We start from the raw sequence: 23317 nt of genomic DNA, 5'->3' as shown, positions 1-23317 counted from the left end.
TTAGCAATCCAACTATTGTACTATTAAGTTGTGGTGGTTATCTACTAGCAAAGGTGCAGTAACCCATGGCGACCAATCAGCAATTAGCATTGATCAACTTTGTGCAAGATAAACAATTAAAGCAAATGCCTGATTGGTTAGGATGGATTACTGCAAATTTTTAGCTTTGCAATTTGTTTATTAATAACCCTCACTGGTATCAGAATCATCCTTATGATTCATTACTTCTATCAGCACTGAGGGAGCATGATTTTTTTTTATTTGAAGTTTGTTGTCCTTGCTCGTGTATCTCTTCAGTGGGCACAGAAGAACAGTAGGCTTAAAGAGAAAGTAGGCTGTATGCACATTTTGGAACACTGAAAATATCAAGCAGCCAATGAAGGATTCAATTTCAGCTTAAACAGTGTAAATCTTTGCTTGAATTCCATCTCTACAATGAAACACCCACAGTCTTAATAAAAAATAATTTACATTACACCCATTGGTGGAACGATCGTTGGTGTAAGGGGTATGGTCGCTACAGAGGCCAGAGGTGATGATGCTGTAGACTCCCTGGCCCTCTCCACTCTGCTATAAGGAGGCTACAGAGAGAGTCTGGCTTGTGGACTGGACCATTATTCATGAGAATACATTTTATAAACTCACTAGATGTCCATGGCATCACTGACGTATGAGGCACTTGGAAAGACATGAGGCATTCTTGAATACTGTCCCTCTGAAACAGTCGTAGATATTAGACAAGTGTACAGGATCGTGATACCTGTATTAGACACTTGGACATTTGAGTGTTTATTGTTTTTTTTATCTATAATTATACATTTTGTCTATTTAGAAAACAATAAAAAAACGAATAAATAAAAACACTATAAACCATAGACTAGCAAACAAACAAAGTTTCTTTGGTGAAACAGAAGCAGATATAAAAGTTACAAAGATTTAGACTTTCATTCACAAATACCCAAAGGTTCACATTATATACTATACAAGTTATAATATAAATACAGAAAAAAGTATTATGTGCATTGTAATAGTAGAAAAAAAACATACAGGTCAACACTGTGATGCATTGCTGTCAAGTACAAAGTATGATAACACAAGGTGCAGCAGTCATAGGAATGCATCAATCACACTATAAGTAATTAGGACTGTTTCTTGAGAAGCTATACTATAGATGTTATACTTTACAGAGTGGCTATCTTTCAGCCTCAAAACAATCACCAAATGTTCACCTTAGTGGGCTAATTGTAATAAATACTTTTATCAACTGACCAGAGGAGCTTCCAGTGGGTCATAGCGCCCTCTAGCAGTGACATTGTGAATGTTCTAATATTTCACTTGCGAACCATAAAGGTTGACTAATAAATTTACTATACATAACATACACTTAAATTTTAATTTTGAATTCTACTTCAAAATATCTCATTTTAATGCATACCCAGAAATGTATTTCTAGGTTTTACATGTGTTCATTTGCTTGATGAATTCGACAAAATCCTCTTTCAAGGAAATAATGAGAAAATGACAATTGCCATGCTTGTTGCTGATTATTTCCCCTAATTTAAAGTGCACCTGTCTCCTACACGCTGTGGAGTCAGCCATATTGTAGGTCAATATTAAAGAGAATGCAGAATGTCCAGAGTTGTTTATTGATGTCACTGGTTCCTAGTGAATTGATAGGCTGTAGTCACCTAAATATGGATTCAGACCACAAAATGTCTTCTTCCACTTGGTGTAGGTGACAGGTTCACTAATTTTCAAACAAATATAGCTTTGTTTCAATATAAAATCAAACGACTAAGGGATACGTAAATGCAGATAACTTAAGAGAAGCTCAAAAAAAGCATGTACAAGAATACTTAAAGATTAAGGGGTAGATTTACTAAAACTTTTAAAACGAAAAAAGTGGAGGTGTTGTCTGTAGCAATCAATCAGATTCTAGCTGTCATTTTTCTAGTACATTCCGGAAAATGATAGCTAGATTCTGATTGGTTGCTATGGACAACACCTACTTTGTTAAATCTACCTCTTCCTGTCCCTTCAGGACTGCCCAGAAGCTAAAGGAATAACCTATAACCTATACTTATTTCAAGTGAGCAGATATCCTGACTTTTTAAATTTGTAAACCTACAGTAACTTAAAGTATTTCCACTTGTTCATAAAACAAGAGACGACATACTGATGCCTAAACTTATGGTCAGCATGCATGGCACAGAAGCACTCTATAAGCTAAATCGGTATGGCTTCCTACATTTAGATCTGCACGCTTCACAGCTGCCGCATTCATCAATAAACATTCAGAATTTCATTAAAAAAGACCTAGAAAATGATTATATGTACAAAATTATTTACTGTTTTTTATTATTTTTTTTACAAAAAAATTGTATAATGCACCTTCAAGTTACACTACTTAGTGTTTCGAAGACACCGAACAAAGCTCCCCCTTTAGTGAAAAACAAGGGATGTATTTTACCAGGTGCGAGTAGCATGACGCAAAATCAAAACTGACAGTTCGTTTTACCTGTTGTTGCATCTATTTGTGCAGCAGTTTTGACGTCATTTAAAAACTTTGCATCAAAAAAACGATGCAACTTTATACATAATCTGATGCAAAACAAGGGTGCACTTATGTCAGGCGTGAGTTTGCATCAATGACCCTTACACAAAGCTCTCTTCACGAATAAGCAGTATAATGTTCTAAAAAGCTACAGACTTACACAATGAAAGATAATTCATCCAACAAGTCCATTTTGGAGAGTGGTCACGGATGAAAAACAGCTTTAGTTTTATTGCAGTCAATGAAAAAAGCCTTGATCCCGGTGGTGTGGAAATTATGTTCCCCAAATATCTTTTTTTCTCTTTTTTCCACAGCACACCAACAATAAAATGTTATATGGCACAAGTGTCTTTAAATTGCGCCTCTTCGTCTGGCACTAACAGTTTTCACGCCAAAGTTTTTAGGATTTTTTTTTTTGCATCCTCAGTCTGCTTAATTAGTGATGTAATGTTTACGCTTTATAGCAGTTATTAAATACACCTGACTTTAGTATGATTACTTAAATTTTATATACATGATTAGAAAACATATTTAAATCATCTTATTTACAAAGGTCATCTGAGCTAGGGTCAAGCAGTTTAAATATTAAAGTAAGCTTGCATTAATACAATATATTTGTTTGCCTTGGTGACATAAACTACATTTTCTAGTAGGCTGGAAATTATTTTATGCTTACATCTGGTTTAGTTCCCTATAACTTCTAACACTTAAATTAAAAATTCATTCTTGTTATCCACTGTTGTCTGTATTACGCTATTGTCCGAAAATTCCAAGATCTGACGAGATAGATCATTTTTCTTAGGACGCAAATAAAAGGCACTGTAATTTAGGAATTTGGCCGATATGGTGTCCGTTGAAGAGAAAGCCGGGGCATTCAGCGTGGTGAATCCTGCCAATTCCTGCTCCAGCGGTGGTGATGTTTAGAAGTGTTCAGTGGAGTCCTCATCTCAGGTGGACTGAATTTGTAGTAATATTTCTTGGAATAAGTCCGTTGGTACATGGAAGCTGAAAATAGAAGAGATTTGTGTTGACTTTAAAAACTTACAAAAATGACATGTTAGAAGTAGTAATTTAAGAACAAGTGTTTGTTAAACAAAGGTCATATTTTTACATATTAGGAAAAAAATCTCTATCATCATTGATCTGAATATAAATGAATTGTAGGATTGCAATAAATAGCACATAAATATTTTGTCAGTGAATCTGAATAGAAAAAAATCTAAAATATTACGAGTTTGAAATATAAATATAAAGTAAGAACAAATTTCTACAATATGTAGGAAGTATGTGTTATAGTATAAGAAAAATAGAATATAGCAAATTTTCAATCTGTCATGACCCCACTCTACAAACAGAAAAGTGAAATGTATTGCTCTCAATTGAAGCAATATATATATATATATATATATATATATATATATATATATATATATCCACATATATATATATATATATATATATATATATATATATATATATATGTGTATATATACACACACACACACACACACACACACACCAATTAGCCACAACATTAAAACCACCGGCCTAATATTGTGTAGGTCCCCCTCGTGCAGACAAAACAGCTCTGACCCGCCAAAGCATGGGCTTCACAAGACCTCTGAAGGTGTCCTGTGGTATCTGGCACCAAGTAGTTAGCAGCAAATCCTTTAAGTCCTGTAAGTTGCGAGGTTGGGCCTCCATGGCTTGGACTTGTTTTTCCAGCAGGAGGCCAAGTCAACACATTGAAGTCTTTGTCATGCTCCTTAAACCATTCCTGAATAATGTTTGCAGTGTGACAAGGCTCATTATCCTGTTGAAAGAGGCCACTACCATCTGGGAATACTGTTGCCATAAAAGCGTGTGCTTGGTCTGCAACAAAGTTTAGGTAGGAAGTACATGCCAAAGTAACATCCAGATGAATGCCCAGACCCAAGGTTTCCTAGTAGAACATTGCCCAGATCATCACACTGCCTCCACTGGCTTGACTTCTTCCCATAGTGCATCCTGGTGCCACATCTTTGACAGGTAAACCACATACACACCATTCTATCAAAGCCAGCATTAACTTATCAGCAATTTGCGCTACAGTAGCTCTTCTGTGGGATTGGATCACAAAGGCTCGCCTTTTCTCCCCATGCGTATCAATGAGCTTGGGCACCCATGACCCTGTCACTGGTTCAGTGGTTGTCATTTCTTGGACCACTTTTGGTACCTAGTTGTCTACTCATCACAAATTGGCCCTTGTCAAAGTTGCTCAGATCCTTAACCTTGCCCATTCTTCCATCTTCTGACAGATCGACTGACTGTTCACTTCCCACCCCTTGAAAGCTGCCATTGTAACAATATAATCAATGTTATTATTCACTTCAACTTCAGTGGTTCTAATGTTGTGGTGGATCGGTGACATATATGTAATTTCATGTTACTTTTGTTAAAGTATGATAGTTTTATCAAAGTAGGATATTTTAACAACAATGGTTTCTATACTTACGCTTCAAACATGTGACTTTAGGGAGATCCCACCGTCCATCACCTCTGCACCGTATAGTGGGCATATGTCGCTGTACAAAGCCATCTTTGCAGTGGTATCGGATCATAGCATTTATTTCATATCGTGGTTTAGACTTCCCAAAGGTCTTTGCATTTTCAACAAGGGGAGGCTGCCCACAAGCAACTAAAGAAACAACACATAGTAATTCAAGTATTAATCCTCTTTTATTCATGCTTACACTGAAATTGCATTAAATTTGTCGCCTGTAAAAAAAAATGGAGTTTTAGTTTTGCATTGTTACTGGGCGAAGTGTTAAAAAAAAGAAAAGCAGGTGGCCACATTGGACAATATCTAGCTCAGTTCAGTGCACGGCCGAAGGAGGGACTGGGAAATGTGGTCAGAAAGTGACTGTGCACACATGTCAACAGTGGTCCTCTGCTAACTATGTTTGCAAACATCTCTGATAATAATCCAATTCCTGGCTCGCTCTGGGACTGAACACGTGGGTGGCGGTAACGGGTCATCTGCCAGATATCACTGCCAATGTTGCAGGTTGTCCAGCTAGCTTTTGACAAGACATCAAATGTATGGTTGCTTGCTATGCGTTAATCGTGTATTAAACTACAACCTATTTGTATTAAACTGCACTTGCTCTATTTTAGGATTGTTGTAAAATTGATGCTGGGTTATCACAATTTGTTGTGAATTGTGTTTTATCAAGAAAATAATATATACAAGCATCAGCATATGTTAAATGTAAAGTTCTCAAGTAAAGTTAACAGTACGGACCTTAACAAAATGGAAACTATACCTAATACCTGTGAATCCAGTACTATGAACAGAAATATTTTAGATTACTATTCAACATTACAAAAATGTTTTAACATTTAACATTACATTTTTATATTTTCATAAAAAACTAAGTTGGAAGTGAACAGAAAAGGTGCAAAACATGCACAAACTACTATCAACCTCTCTGTTGCCTGTTTGCTGGTGTGCTGGAGATATCAGCTGACATGTGTCGTCCAGTGTGTCTGAAAATATAGTATCCTGAGCTCTAACTTCCTTTCCTATTGTCTGCTATAGAACTTGTCAGGTAGTCACTACAAATGTTAGTTTTATACATTGCTAAATTAATATTTGATCTCTCAGCACAACAGAGAATGAGATATGTATAAAATACATTTTCTAACCATAAGAATCCATGCACACTGTTGTTGAAATACAACCCTAGTCAAAAATGTACACAAAACTTTGAACTTTTCTTCATTTTCAAGTGACAGCATTTGAAATGTGTGAAAATGTGAAATACATAGTGTACTATGTGTTTCAGGAGTGCTGCCATAAAACTACATAAGATTAGTGTACCAAGCCTTAATGGGTACTATTAACGCTTTTATGTACTAGCCCTAAGGCAGCATTAAACTAAATACCATTGTTTGCAAATCTTTTACTATCATTGGGGAATATACTTTAAAAAAAATGTAAGTGGATCATTCCATTAAACATTAAAAAAAAGGGAATTAATATTGTAACTTTGTACTTATCATGAAAGCACCATTCACCAGATTTGGCTCTCTCCTGTAACAGCTTAGCCTGTTTGAAACATGCCAAGCTAGTGTCCATAGCCATACCCCACACACTTTCCATTCGTACAATTATAAATTTCATGGGGAGGGGCATTGACACTCACTGTGGCTGCTTGAAACAGGCCAAGCAGTAAGAGGCATGTGACGCAGGACCATTGCAGCCTTTTGGGGGTGCCAGATGAAATGGTGAACAGTGCATCCACTGAAAGTACAATTATTTTTATATTAACTTATCGAACTTCAACCAAAATGAAATGTTTCGTTTTGGTCGGAGTTCTTCTTTAACATATGACCATGGTGCTACTGCTTGTACTTATAAGGCTAAACTATTTCACTATAAGAAAACATAGCTAATACATGTTTTCATTCATACAGTGAGCAGTACTTGTAAGAAGTGTGGGCTGAAAGTACCTGTTCCCTTCTTGCAAGTGTACGTGAGATGATAGTTGCATGGCACATCATTCCATTGTCCACTCTCGTGCCAAATGGTGACAACACAATCTTCTCCGGCAGAAAAGAAACTGTCTGGTTGGTTTGGTCTCCAGTTTTCATATTGCTGAAAAAAATAAAAAATATTGTATGTTTAGTTTACATCAAGATTTATTTACATACGACTTTTCAGTTTACTAACACGTTGCAAAAAGCATCTTAAATTATTATTATTATTATTATTATTATTATTATTATTATATTAATCAGAGCTTACAATGCACTCAGAGATACCCATCTTCTTTAACTGCTCGTGACATGCAGAACTTACAACCAAGACTATTCAAGACTGATCAAAGTCTTTTCAAAAGTTCAAATACAAATGAATAATTAAGAACACATATCATTGTTTGTATTCCGTGCTGTATTGCATTGGTGAGCTGCAAAGTCCATGTGTTGGGGGTTTTTTTCAGCATCTCCATGAGAGACATTGTATAACCTCAGCTGATTACATCATCAAACACCTTTATCTTGTCTTAACTGCTTCAGTTTTTCTCAAGGTCAATGCCAAAAAGCAGTTCGGTGTGTATCCAGTTGTTTTTGCATATTCCCTTAGCTGCTTGGCAGCTTTCCCAATACGATACTTAGACATGATCTCAAAGATTTAACTTTCTTTCTTTTTTTTTTCAATTTCAAGACTTGGTGATTACATTAATGTTAGTTTTGTGACTCATGCTGGAGTTTAAGAGGTTTAAGAGGTTTGTTATTTTTAATCATAATTTGCTTGTTAAGCACAAATATGTTATGGTGGATTAAAAATAGACGAACAAGAACTCAAACTGGAAGACATTTTCTCAGCCCACAGAACTAATACACGGATATACATAATCACATGCTGCGTATGGATATAATAATAACATATACTAGAAAGTAAAATATTAAATATATAATATGCCAATACAAATAAGCTGGTCTTTTAGATGTGTGTAGTAACCTTATATTTATGGGAAAAGGAGAATTAGCTTAGAACGGGAGTGTTCCGAAGAAGGAAGAGTTCTGACCGGTACAGGCTGCATATATCAGGTGCTATCCTCATCTATTCCTTACTTACGGTAGTTGCTTAGGTGTACAACCAGTCCTTTGAAGTAACCTTTCAAGTCTATATTCATGGATGTTGTTTACCATACACATTAGAACTTCTATGATTATTTGCAAGTTGCGCACTACTTAAAATTCCCTAGGCCTGTGTTTTCCAAAATTATTGAGTATGACAGTTTTATGGATTCAGCATTTTATCATAATACTACATATTCTCCAATTCAAACACATAGCACGCAGAAATCTCCTTGACACAGCATTTTTGGTTTTAGGCATAAAGTTATTTGAGCTTGTTAAATGTCAACGCAGTCACTCTGTTTTTTTTTTTCTTTAAACTATATTTCATCAAATGACAGAAAAATGTAATATTGAGCTGTTGCAGCTTTATACTTTTTTATCCAGTGTGTTCAAGATTAAATGGCACTCTTTGCATTTATTGTTAGAGATTAGATGTCAGGCAGCCGAAAGCATTGATCGGAATTCTGGGCGAGCTCCAGGAACTGTTTCATTTGATCATGTTTGCCCTTGAAATTACTTTACAATATTGTTTGTTACTAGGCAGAAACTTAGGAAAAAAGTTTCAAGGAAAGCAATGTGGCGAGAAATTTCCTGGCTAGTTTTGCCAACTTCACTTTATGACATGCTTAATTTCACCCGTAAATTACACTAAAATTGCAAATTACATGGAAGTTCTAACAAGCTGTTTAAGGATTTTCATTGCCATTAGCCTTTTAGAAGGTACGCGTAAATGGGTCTTACCCTGAAAATTATATCTAGGGAAGCTTAACACACTTAGGGCTAGATTTACTAAACGGCGGGTTTGAAGAAGTGGAGATGTTGCCTATAGCAACCAATCAGATTCTAGCTTTCATTTTGTAGAATGCACTAAATAAATGATAGCTATAATCTAATTGGTTGCTATAGGCAACATCTCCAGTTTTTCAAACCCACCGTTTAGTAAATATACCCCTTAGTGTGAAACATGAAAACAGTTTCAAACTCCACGGCTATGTGTGCATTACAGTCTATTACAGTAATATCATTATCATCATCATCATCATAATCATTTATTTAGTTAGCGCCAGTAAATTCTGTAGTGCTTTACAATTGGGAACAAATACAGTATATAAATCAATACTGGGAAATACAGACAGTCAGAGGTAAGAAGGCTCTGCTCTCAAGCTTACAATCTATGGGACAATGGGAGTTTAATACATGAGGTTAAGTGCTACATATTGCATATTGGTCCAGCCAGATTGCAATGGTAAAAAGTGCTCAGTAGGCTACATCATCCAGTCACACAGCAATGTTGGTCAGAGGGTTGTTGTCTTGTGCGAACTGTGTAAAACTGTGTCAAAGATGGCGATAGGGCAACCTATGGAGGTTACGAGAGTGGTTGTGGAAGTTTATAAGCTGGTCTGAAGAGGTGGGTTCTCAGAGAAGGCTTGAAGGTTTGAAGACCAGAGTAAAGTCTTATTTTGCAAGTGAGGGAATTTCATAAAGTGGGTGCAGCACAAAAAACGTCCTGTAACCGGGAATGGGAGGAAGTGATGAGAGTGGAAGAGAGACGCAGATCTCGTGCAGAACAGAGGTGTTGAGTTGTAAGATAGTTTGAGACAAGTAAAGAGATGTGCAGTTTTGTTGATGGACTTGTATGTTAGAAGTATTTTATATTGAATTCGTTGAAAAACTGGCAAACAATGTAGAGACTGACAGAGTGGCTCAGCAGAGGAAGGACAATTTGCAAGGAAAGTCAATCTAGTCTCTGCGTGCCAAAAAAATTGTATGGGTGAAAGTCTGATTCAGGGTCGACCAGTAAGGATAGTATTACAATAGTCAATACAGGAGATGATTAGTGCATTAATTAAAGTTTTTGCTGTGTCTTGTATGACATATGTTCTCTATTCTGGAAATGTTTTCTAGATGTATGTAACATGATTTAGATATAGAGTCGATGTAGGGAAAAAAAGGATAGTTGTGAGTCGAGGATTACACCTAGTCAGCGAGCTTGCGGGGTGGGATTTAAGGTCATGTTGTAGGAATAGAAATAGAAATGTCAGGCAGGAAGCTTCTGTTTTTGGGTGGGAATATTAACTCTGTTTTTGAAAGATTGTGTTTGAGTTGGCGAGAGGACATCCAAGATGAAATGGCAGAAAGACAGTCAGTAACGCGGGACAACACAGATGGCGAGAGATCAGGTGAGGATAGAACATTTGGGTATCATCCGCATAGAGATGATACTGAAATCCAAAGGTGCTTATTAGTTTTCCAAGAGAAGTGGTGTAGATAGGAAACAGAGGACCTAGGACTGAGCCTTGTGGTACTCCAACTGATAAGGGAAGCGGAGTAGAGGTAGAGCCAGAGAGATTAACACTGAAAGAGCGATTAGATAGGTAGGATGAGAACCAGGATAGGACAGTGTCTTGAAGACCTAGGGATTGTAGCGTTGGTATGAGGAGAGAGTGGTCAACAGTATCAAATTCAGCAGAGAGTTCCGAGAAAATTAGAAGAGAGTAAAGGCCATTATATTTAGCAGTGATCAAGTAATAAAAACGTTGTTGTTTTTTTCTCGCACTATGAGGGGTGAGCAATAGAGAGTGAAGATTATTACCTACAACATCGTGCAGCAACATATTCTGTATTATACCGTATTATCCTGTATTACACTACGGAACCTTGTGGCTAATTGAATCTGCCCTCATGTATAAGATAACTGCTCATACAATACATATGAAATTGGTGATAAATGGGTACTTTACACAGACTTAAATCACTTTTTACCTAGCTGACTGGGAACTGTAATGATAAACTTCCTCATAGTAGCTGGTTCCTTTTATACTTGATACTTGGAGAAAATATTTCCTCTAATTGTCAGTTTTTGTCTAAATGTGATATATAATCATATATCTGTGAAAGAGTGGCTAACGTTCTTAGTCACCGTCCGTAACCAAGCTAGTATACTACAGCATGGGATATATATATATATATATATATATATATATATATATATATATACACAGTTTCTCAAAGAAAAATTCATTACAAGAGCACCCAAATGTTGACACCAAAGAAATTAAATTTACAATCACTGCTGTTGCTAAGTAGTCTGCTGTGTCTAATTTCTGGGACATCTGTAGATCTATAGATAAGTCCCTAGTTTTAAACATTATACTACCCCGTGGTGCAATTCTTGTTTTTCTATAAGCTGAATGGCATTTTTCACTGTCCATTCTTATTCTCTTGGCTATATAAGTACATATTTATTGAATAGAAATCATCATATGAAAAATATATTGTAGTCAAGTTGATTAAACATGGAATGACAGTGAATGTGGTGTACAAAGGTCCCATTAGGCAGTACCACACATGAAATACTTTAATAAACCAGCTAAGCAGCAGTGATTGTTTTTAAAAAATTGCATAGATGCTAGTGTATATTGCAAGCGACATGCACTATTTCAGTGAATAAAGTCCCATTCATCTGATCATTACTTTCTGTGGACCAGCTGTAATAAAATCCTTCACCATCAACTACATAATGGAGTGAGAGCCTCATAAAAGCATGTGATTTTATTATATGACCAGTTTTACGTGTGTCATTATGCCTTTTAAAACAATAATCTGCATTTAATTTTATTTCTTTAAGCCACTGATTTTGAAGTAAGCTTCTCTTAAAATACATCCATCCTTCCCAAAGCAAGGAACTTGTGCAGAATACTGCCACCTTGTGGAGCTGAGACTGCAGAACGCTACAGTGCCACATTTTTATGCTTGTAAGTTGCTTATACACATTTCAAATAAGGTTTTAATTTATTAACAGTTGCTATCAGTATTTTACGTGTACTGATGAGTGTTTGTTGCTCTCTGTGTGATGTGCCAATGTGTAAAGTTGTGTATTATAAGGAATGCATCACTTAAGGCACTGTGAACGATAATGCTATTCTAGGTCATCCTGGACATTCACATGACATTCTTGTTGTCTAACATCCTTAAAGTTTGAGGCAAAGAGTTCATTATACCATATAATTATTCAATTGTATAATTTTATCTACACTTCGTGCAGGGTCTTAGAACCAATACATTTCTGTAGGTTGCATATCTCACTTTGTGGTTTAAATCGGTGGAAAACTATAATTGCATTTGTGCAAGAACATATTTGTACTAGGACCAAAGTTCCATTAAGAACTGTTGATCCCCAGGTAACCGGACAAATGTAATAGAACTTTGTGACTTTTGTCTCATTCTCCGTTTAATAGAATTTATTAAATATAAACATTTCTAGTGATGGAAATGTTGTGAAGATCCAGTGAGTTAATCATCTGCAATAGATACAAACATTTCGATTAATAGCACTTGTACTTTAATTGGGGTTACTAAAATCAATACTGTATGTTTGTTTGGGTAAGCACTGTGCATTGTGTGCACCCAGTCTGTCTGCCTATACGCAAGATGCAGACCACATACGCTCATGTATTTTCAAAGTGCCTTATAATTAGAGATGGGCGGGTCCGGTTCTCCGAGAACCGAACCCACCCGAACTTTGGGTATCCGAGTACCGAGCTGAGCAGCTCGGTACTCTCCCGCCCATTCCGAATCCAAATCGAGGCCGAACGTCATTGTGACGTCGTCGGATCTCGGGACTCGGTTCTCGCGATACTTCAACTTTATAAATACACGCCTCCACAGCAATCCATCGCCATTTGACAGAGGGAGAGAGCAGGGTGTAGTCATAGGCTAATTAGAGCAGGGACAGAGAATACCATATTGTTCTTGCAATTGCTCTAACCAAAATCGCTAGTGCAGAGAGGAGGATAGAGGTTTATTATTTTTTCTTCATATTTGGCACTCCCCAGCGCTTTTGGGGTGTCCCCCATAATTGTGCATTAATATTTCTGGCTGTCAAAAGTCATATCTGTCAGCAGTATCTACTAAATAATTTGTAGCACACCTCAGTGTTTTTGGGGTGTCCTCCCTAATTGTGCATTAATATTTCTGGCTGTCAAAAGTCATATCTGTCAGCAGTATCTACTCAATAATTTTTAGCACTCCTCAGTGTTTTTGGGGTGTCCTCCCTAATTGTGCATTAATATTTCTGGCTGTCAAAAGTCATATCTGTCAGCAGTATCTACTAAATAATTTGTAGCACACCTCAGTGTTTTTGGGGTGTCCTCCCTAATTGTGCATTAATATTTCTGGCTGTCAAAAGTCATATCTGTCAGCAGTATCTACTCAATAATTTTTAGCACTCCTCAGTGTTTTTGGGGTGTCCTCCCTAATTGTGCATTAATATTTCTGGCTGTCAAAAGTCATATCTGTCAGCAGTATCTACTCAATAATTTTTAGCACTCCTCAGTGTTTTTGGGGTGTCCTCCCTAATTGTGCATTAATATTTCTGGCTGTCAAAAGTCATATCTGTCAGCAGTATCTACTCAATAATTTTTAGCACTCCTCAGTGTTTTTGGGGTGTCCTCCCTAATTGTGCATTAATATTTCTGGCTGTCAAAAGTCATATCTGTCAGCAGTATCTACTCAATAATTTTTAGCACTCCTCAGTGTTTTTGGGGTGTCCTCCCTAATTGTGCATTAATATTTCTGGCTGTCAAAAGTCATATCTGTCAGCAGTATCTACTCAATAATTTTTAGCACTCCTCAGTGTTTTTGGGGTGTCCTCCCTAATTGTGCATTAATATTTCTGGCTGTCAAAAGTCATATCTGTCAGCAGTATCTACTCAATAATTTTTAGCACTCCTCAGTGTTTTTGGGGTGTCCTCCCTAATTGTGCATTAATATTTCTGGCTGTCAAAAGTCATATCTGTCAGCAGTATCTACTAAATAATTTGTAGCACACCTCAGTGTTTTTGGGGTGTCCTCCCTAATTGTGCATTAATATTTCTGGCTGTCAAAAGTCATATCTGTCAGCAGTATCTACTCAATAATTTTTAGCACTCCTCAGTGTTTTTGGGGTGTCCTCCCTAATTGTGCATTAATATTTCTGGCTGTCAAAAGTCATATCTGTCAGCAGTATCTACTCAATAATTTTTAGCACTCCTCAGTGTTTTTGGGGTGTCCTCCCTAATTGTGCATTAATATTTCTGGCTGTCAAAAGTCATATCTGTCAGCAGTATCTACTCAATAATTTTTAGCACTCCTCAGTGTTTTTGGGGTGTCCTCCCTAATTGTGCATTAATATTTCTGGCTGTCAAAAGTCATATCTGTCAGCAGTATCTACTAAATAATTTGTAGCACACCTCAGTGTTTTTGGGGTGTCCTCCCTAATTGTGCATTAATATTTCTGGCTGTCAAAAGTCATATCTGTCAGCAGTATCTACTCAATAATTTTTAGCACTCCTCAGTGTTTTTGGGGTGTCCTCCCTAATTGTGCATTAATATTTCTGGCTGTCAAAAGTCATAACTGTCAGCAGAATCTACTAAATAATTTTTAGCACTCCCCAGTGGTTTGCGCTCAGAATGGATTCAAAGCAGTCCACATATGATCTAAATGAGCAACCAGGTTCTGTCACCAGTCCTGATGTTAGTGTTCCCAGTACGTCATCTGGCCAAGGCGATGTCAAACAACAGAGTGTTTTCAAATTAGTGCAAAAAACAAAAACCCAAAAAAATTTTACTGTATTGAAGCGAAAAAGAAGTGTAACTGAGCAAAAGTTAAGTGACGATAAAAAAAAAATTGCAAGCATGCCATTCTACACACGCAGTGGCAAAGAGAGAATGAGGCCTTCACCTTTGGCTATTAGTGGCAGATCCCAAAAAGTTACCCAGCCTACAATTGGTGCACAACTACTGTTACGCGTCAAAGCCGAGCTGCAAGATAACAGTGAGGCATTACAGGAGAATATTTGCTCTGATTCACAAATGACAACAATCCCTGTGGAGAGTCCATCCAACAGTGGGATGTCTAATCGTGACCATTCTGTTAGTCTACCCATAAAGAAGGGCCCTTTCAGCAGTTCTGCTGATGTGTGCCTGAACAGCCCGAGTGTAGCCGGTGATACACCAAGTGAGGATGACACTTTGTCTTTAGAAGAGGATGTGGGGGAGATTTGGGTATCCGACGATGAGGATGCGGTTGATTGTGTAAGTCCTGCAGCAGTGTGGCACCAGTGGGAGCAGTTCTGGCATGTGAGGTTCTGGCACCAATATGCACTTTCCAAACACAAGCAGGGATGACGCAGGGGGCAGACCACAACAGTTTGACATCTGGGCTGGTTTGAAGGATTTGTCAAAAAAATGTGTGACCTTGACCATAATTCCAACCAATCCTACTATTAACATGCAAAGGATGGTGGAGGGCCTATCAGGGATTAAACTGTATTTTTCATAATTTTCACTAATAATGTTTGGGTGTAATATACACCCAAAGACGAGTGCTCAATTGCTAAGAGTCATTGATGGAGAGGAAGACAAGCAGGCTTGTCTGTAGAATTTGCAGGCAAATTGTGCTGCGTTATATAGGTAACACCCAAAGAGAAGAGCTCCATTGCTCCATTGCTAATTGTAATTGCTGAAATAGAAATAATAGGGCTGACAGTCTTGGTCTAAATCTGCAGTTACATTTTATTGTACCATAGCTCATTGCGAAACTGGAGAGGTGGCAGGGTTTAGTGATAATCTTCCTCCAACAATACTAATTCATCCCAATATCCCAATATCATAGAAGTCTGTGTAGTATGATGTAATTGCTGATAATGGCCTTCCAAAGGGAATGACTAGTTGATTTTAGGGCAGAGCTGTCACGGTTTTTGGGCAATTCTTTTACAGCACAGCAAATATCAAAATGTTTAGCGGACTCATCTGCATCACCACTGGGTGTCTTGGGAAAGCAATTTCTTTTATTACAAGCAGTTGCCAGAGAAACTGAAGGAGAAGACGTCCCAACAAGATGTTGATAAGTCTGGGATCCTTGCAAAGAAAATTAAGTATTTCATCTACAATTAAAATATAGTTAGCACATTTACTTTGTTTTATTGCACACTATAATTTTATGTAGCACCTTTTCAAAATCTATTATTAAGGCAATCACTTGACTCAAGCTAACTGTGTCTGCACTTTCTTCACAGGTAACTACTTCGCTGGACTAAAGTATATTCCCCTCAAATGCTAGTCTTCTTGCAGCTGCTGTATTCTCCTACATGCTGTTGCAGAAACCACAAATTGACCCTAAATGTTTATGGACACAAACAGCATCTCCTGCATGTCATTTTTCAAAAGTTCTGTAACACCAAGTTGATAGTGTGTGCAAAACAGGAAATGTGATGGAATTCAGCCCCGCTGTAATGCTGGACCAATATTGGGGTCGTAATCAGAAATGACATATCCTCAGGAGACTCCAAGCAGGATTAGCCATCTTTCAATGACATCCCTTAGTTTTTGGAACAGTTTGTCAGCTGTATGCCTCTTAGTGAAGCTGCTGATACACAGAGTAGCCTACTTCTCAAAAATGTGATGCACCTGGGTACATGCTGCTGCTGTCCATGCTGGGGAAGGCGAAAGACCAACCCAGTGGGCTTTCACAGTCATATAATCTTTTGTTTGCCCAGTTCCGCTTGTACACATATCTGTGGTTAAGTGTACAGTGGGTAGAATACCATTTTGTCACCCAATAATGACATTTTTAGGAACTTTCCGGTACAGGAGAGAATAAGCTTTTCTAGTAAAATGGTATAGTGATGACATTTGCTAACAGGGACATAACACCTCAATTAAATGTCTTAAACCAACTGTATTAATAGTGGACATTGGACACAGATCTAACGCTAGCATAGTACCCAGGGCGTCTGTGATCCGCTTTGCGACTGGGTGACAGGTTTCATTCTTGCTTCCTCTTGCAAAGGATTGTTTACTTGCCAATTGTTGGGGGGGAAGATTGCAGGTGCTGGGATGTAGATGAGAGAAGGGAGGTAGATTATGCTGGAATGCTTGTTGTTAATTTTTTTTTAACCAAAGTTTCTGATTTTCCCAACAGTTTGCCAATAACTCGCTGAAAAATGACGAAACATGGATGAGGATCCCAGATGGTTAAGGTCCCTACCTCTACTGAGTGTGGCTTTCAAAATGTTACAAATGGATAGACAACTCTTGCCAGGATTCGTGTAAAAATAATTCCACACTTAAGAGGTGGATTTTTGGTCTTATGCCCAGGCATGACAATGGCCTTTTTGTTATCACTGGCAAGAACTGCAGCAATTTTTCTTTTCAAGTGTATGAAAATCATATTGTGACATAGGAGGTGTTCAAAATTGAATAAAAAATGACTGGAAATTAGTGTTACTGAGGTTAATAATAATGTAGCTACAAAATAATACCTAAATTATGTTATTTTAGCACCAATAAATGTAATTTTTATAACAAATTGCAAAACAAAACCAAACAAAACCAAAACCAAAACCAAAACACGCAATGGCGGTTTTGCAAAACCAAAACCAAAACCAAAACACGACGGTAATCCAGATCCAAAACCGAATCCAAAACCAAAACACGGGGGTCAGTGACCATCTCTACTTATAATATAATGTATAAGAATGTGTCAAAGCGAAGCACACCTAAGTATGAGGAACCCCTCACTTAAACAACTTCTTTATCAATGGTATTTACCTTTTCAATGGTATTGGACAAACCTACACACCTCTAGCTAATCTCACACTGAATAGGAACCCTACTGATTAGGAAATAGTCTCTGAGCCACAAATAGATATTATCTGGGTCAAACTTACTAGCTTTCAGGGACAAGTCTCATTTCTCAGGAATCACAAATAAAACTGTGTAGACAAGAGACACCATTTATAAGGATTTCATTTTGTGTACACAGATCTCTTGTGGGTATTAAGATCTATTACACTGTTAAATAAATAGTATGTTAGACTGGGTTATATTTAAAACGCCATATAAGGTAAGTGCGTATCAACAGAAGAGACTCATCTAGAACAGATTACTCCTTTACATCTAGAAAAGAATTGCTAAACCAAAACTACATCACTATAAAATGTAAATTAAGCTATTGAATACAATCAAACTGTACCCTTTCTTTTCTTCAGTAAATGCAAATGTGAGTGGGCATGTTTATTATCCAGAACTATAAATTATTGGATTGTGTGATATAATTCCATGTGTATATGGTAAATATCCCCTCCCCTTTTGAATTGCTCCTTACTCTCTGACTCTATGGGCACAAGCTGGACCTGCTCTCAGCAGTCATCAGTTTGTAGAGGACAAAGGTCGAGATCCACTTGCCTCAGCAGCAAGATTTTGACCATCCATATCACCAACTCACATAACAGTTCAACAGCGCTGACTAACCCCTAGATTACAGGCTCCAGCCATAGATAAACAAAATAAAAGCACATTTTAAATGAAATGCTGACCTCCGTGGATGCTTTTTGCACATATTATATTCAATATATACAAAGGGTCAATTTTGCTAATAGAAACCCAGATAACTTTTTTAGCTGGTTAGATACACTATATCAGAGTGGATCTGACATTTTTTACAGAATCTTTTGTTTTAAAAGGAATTGTATGTGGTTTCTGCCTAACTGCGCACAACAGTACCACGTCACCTGTACAATGTCAGGAGCTTTTAAATACATAGCATAAATAGTTTGGGTTTATTCAGTATAATTTATGAGTGGAATAATCAAGAAAGGTGGGCTTTTTGCTCTAAAGAAAATTGTGAAATTCATAATTCTAGGACTTGTAGTCTAGAGCAGTGTTTGCAAACCTATTTCTCAGGACCACTAACAGTGCAGGTTTTCCAGGTGACAAGTGAAATAATTATTATACCACCTGTGGATCTGTTACAATGTGTCAGTCAGTAATGACTATACCGCCCGATGCTAAAGCAGAGAGATATGGAAATCATGCACTGTTAGGGGTCCATATGGACTGGCATTGGGAAACATTGGTCTAGACCAGTGTTGGCTAACCTGTGACACTACAGGTGTTGTGAAACTACAAGTCCCAGCATACCCTTCCAGCAATAAGCTGCAATATATTGGCAAAGCATGCTGGGACTTGTAGTTTCACAACACCTGTAGTGTCACAGGTTAGCCAACACTGGTCTAGAACAATAGTGCAAATAGGATTTACTTTCAGGAACTGAATGTATTGCCCCATAAATTAGAAGTTTCAAGGGAGCGGTATAGTTCCTTGTTTTAGAGCCTTCTGTTCTCTAATTATTATGTAGATCTTGGAAGAAAACTCTGTCTGTACCAGCAAATCATTTCGTCCATATCAACGTAAACACATTATGTTGGTCTGTATTATTATTATTATTATTATTATTATTACTATTATTATTATTATTATTATTAACAATAATAATCTGTATTATTAATATTATATATTTGTATAGTGTACCATATTACAAAGCATTTTCCAGAGAATATTGAACCATTTACATCAGTCCCTACCCCGTAGGCCATATTCTATACCATACACACACACACACACCCAGCTTAGGATCTATTTTTGTGAGACGGCAATTAACCTAATAGTATATTTTTGGGCTGTGGGTAAAAAGTGGGAAAAAAACTGAAAAAAACACCTGAAGGAAGCCCACACACACACACACACACACACACACACACACACACACACACACACACACACACACACACACACACACACACACACAGGGAGACCCAGCGACTACCACAAAACTCCAATATACAGTACGTGGTAGGTTGTCCATATACCTTAACTCAAACATATTTAAAGTGCTCATTCTACAACAGCCAATACAAAAATTCAAAGTATATACAAATAGTTTTATGTTTTATTATTGTGATAGTCCTTAGACAGTTTTGCACAAATTAGACTTTGAGTCAGTATCTCTATTTTAGTTTGTTAAAATTTAAAGAAAGCTAAAATGGGATAAATTCTAGAAATGTCTTTTTTATTTAATTATTGTAGCATTCTAGGTGTATTTTAACCCTGCTTAACTGGCAAACATAGACAAACATGACATTCATACTTGTAGTACAGTGTCTTACATCCACATGGTGGCGCTGTTTAATAATGACTGTGAATATACTTGGGACGTAGATGCTTCTGATTTATTTATAGTGGTAACATATCATTAGGTACTTATTTTTGAATCTTAGGGTGCTCTATCTGTGTTTATTTTCTGAAATGTATGTTCTAAGGACAACAGAGTATTTTTGGACTAAACTAAAAAAAAATCATAGCGTAAGTAATATTATTTTTGAACAGGTTTTCAACCCTTAGCTTGATTTTTTTTTATGGCATATTATGAGAATCCATTCAATGAAATAATCAAAAAGAACATTTTATTATATTGTTAAAAATATGTTCTCAATGAACTATGCAATTCAATAATTGCAAACAATGCAAAGTTATCTTTCTTCCATCACACATTTACAGCACATATCTCAACTACAAAATAACAAATAAAAAGCAGACAACAAAAATAGGAGCCACTTTTATTCTTTAGCTAATCCATAATTATTTTTACATACCTCCCAGCTGTCCCGATATAGATGGGACAGCCCCAATTTGAGGGCTCTGTCCCACTATTTCGATTGGGACAGCTTTGTCCCGCGGGTGGGAAGTTTGGGAGCTATGTGTCGCTCGCTGCTGCTCGGCATGGGTGCCGCCAATGGTGCTTGGAGGGGAGGGGAGTACAGGGCAAGCCTAGCACTTCAACAGTGCCCTCGGGTATGTGGACAATCCCCCATCATGATGTGGCATTCCCCTGTATTTTAGGCATAGTTGCCTACTCTCCCAGAATTCCCGGGAGGCTCCCGAATTTAAGAGTAGGCAAAGCTCCCGCATTTGCTGAAATTCACGGCATTGAATGGAGGGGACGGGGCTTAATCGCATCATTAGGCTCCGCTCCTCCATTTAATGCTGTGAATTTCAGCTTTTTATAGTGGGGGCGGGGCTATGGTAACGCGGCAATGTCACCACGCCCCCCTCCTACCCCATGTCACATGACTTCCCCACCCGGATCTCCCAGGGGAGAAATGGCAGTGATGTTTCTAAAGCGGTAGGAGGTTGTACTTTGATTTAACATTTACAATTTTTTGCACAGTGCCTTTGGTGTAAACCCAAGGCGTTTTGCAGCACGCATCAAGTGAAATGAGGCCCAACAGTGGCAAAATGCAGTTATATTTAAGGTTCCCATGACATAAGCAGCCTAGGGCCTGTACACAAAGACTTTTTTTTGTTACATCTCTGTTCCATGTTAAGACATACCAAACCTGCCGTCAATGTCGGTCTATGGATTTCTCGTGTTAATATACATGGGCGTTTGTAAATCCGTGTTTTTAGTTGATGTCCATTTTTAAAAAGTGCAGCATGCTGCAGGGTATTATCTGTCCCTTTTTGTTTTGGTTTTCTGTTTAGTCAATGGAAACTGATGGAAGAACGTCTAATATAATGTTTTATCTGTTTTTCCTACTGTTGGATGGAAATTGGATCCAATACAGAAAGGTAAGAAAATGTATTTAGTAACATATTAATGACAGAAGGCTAAAACTGATAGAAAACTATATCTGCTTCCTAAAACAACAGATTAAGAACGGACTGTGTGCACATAGTTGTATGGAAACTGAAGGGACCAAACAAAGGATTGTAGCAAACTGCACTTTAGTAAATATAATTGTATAATTTTGTAAGTCAAAATAATCACAGTATTATTAAATAAGTTTTATTATAGACATGTTAACTCATGCCAGAAATAAGACATATTTACAGTAATTAGTCTTTTCTAAGAAGAAGGAAAGAAAGAGAAGGTTTAATGCAGAGAAGTTCCTAAAAGTAAGTACACACAAGAGATGAAAGTAATCTCAATGTAAGCTCCTGTTTACTGAAATTAAATGCTCTAACATAACAGAGAAGTATTTCAAGTTCTAACTTGCTTTATTCATTTCTTCGTTTGCAGTGAAGTTACCCACGGTCAGCTAATCGTCAGCCTGCACACTTCCTTCCTATGGGCATTCTTTGAGCTACAGACAATGTGACGGAGGACAGAAACCAGCCCCCTGATAGGACACTAATCTAACATTATAGCAGTGACTTCACTGCTGTACAAAGTGGTAATTATCAACAGCATTTTCCAAGCAATTTCAATAGCTCTTTGTGTGACCTCTGGTAGTGTATTACATTAACATAACCATTACAAAATGCAATGTACTTAGAGCAATTATATTAGTGAAATAATTATACACTAATCACAAATTAGTTTGAGCTGCCTTTGTACTGTATTTAAATAAATTACAACATAAGTTATTGTTTGTGCAAATGTCACCCAGAACAATACTTTAAAGCTGCAATCCCAAGAAAAATTCAGGTGGGTTATGAATATAAACTACTGTGATGGGCTATAAGAAGAACATTGGTATTTACAATTTTCCTTAATTTTTTTTTTACTTCGGGTGCCTATTATTTATTTGTGATTCTGGATTACCATGGCAACCACATTCACATGGCACACGATGTAGTGAGCAGAGATGCTTTGGAATGTCCCTATGAGCTCTGTCTGCACTGTGACATCCTCCTTTATCCTCTCTACCATCACATGACATGCCGAGAGCTGAGAGCTTTGGCCTGTGTCTGTATAGCAGCCTGTGTCTGTAGGCCATTTGTGTTTGCCAATTACATAGCATTTAAAAAATAGGCCATGATTTGTAGGAGGATACCTAAGAAAATACCTATCATATGCATGATTAAAAGGTACTTAACTTGTTATTTAACAAAAAAAACAAATTGTCAATGTTGTGCTTTTAGTATAATGTAATATGCACATTATATATGGACATGAGCCTGCCATTCGTCAACTAGATATGGTTATACAGCTAACAATGGCAATTCAACACAATCATAATACAGACAAGGTTGAACTTGGATGACGTGTGCCTTTTTTGAACCTCACCAGCTATGTAACTATGTAGCGTTTATGTTTTTAATTTCATCCTTTTCTTTTTATATAAATTTCTAGTGTGCTATTTCTATTTTTGAACATCTACTTTTCTTTGTTGTTTTTCTCTTCCAACACTGAAAAGCATATATTTCAGATCTCTGTTTAATTCATCCACATGTTTAAAGGGACTCTAACACTGTATATTTTCCTTTGAATTCGTGTTATGTAAATATTAAGGGATAAATGTATAAACATAT

The 23317-nt window shown here is 37.1% G+C and overlaps 1 protein-coding gene across 1 annotated transcript in view; it reads right to left on the bottom strand.

Moving 5' to 3' along the window:
* Positions 1–2327: 2327 nt before the first annotated feature.
* The window catches only part of VCAN (versican), a 93832-nt gene continuing 72842 nt past the window's right edge, over positions 2328–23317 (bottom strand). Inside the window, exons 13-15 of the mRNA XM_075180463.1 lie at positions 7049–7193; positions 5049–5231; positions 2328–3559 (exon numbers count right to left, since the gene is read on the bottom strand). Of these exons, the coding sequence (XP_075036564.1) occupies positions 3429–3559; positions 5049–5231; positions 7049–7193 (459 nt within the window). The 3' untranslated portion in view covers positions 2328–3428. The remainder of the gene's footprint in view (positions 3560–5048; positions 5232–7048; positions 7194–23317) is intronic.

The sequence above is a fragment of the Mixophyes fleayi genome, chromosome 1, assembly GCF_038048845.1.
Source record: "Mixophyes fleayi isolate aMixFle1 chromosome 1, aMixFle1.hap1, whole genome shotgun sequence".
NCBI lineage: Eukaryota > Metazoa > Chordata > Amphibia > Anura > Limnodynastidae > Mixophyes > Mixophyes fleayi.
This window is presented reverse-complemented; position numbering and strand designations above follow the sequence as displayed.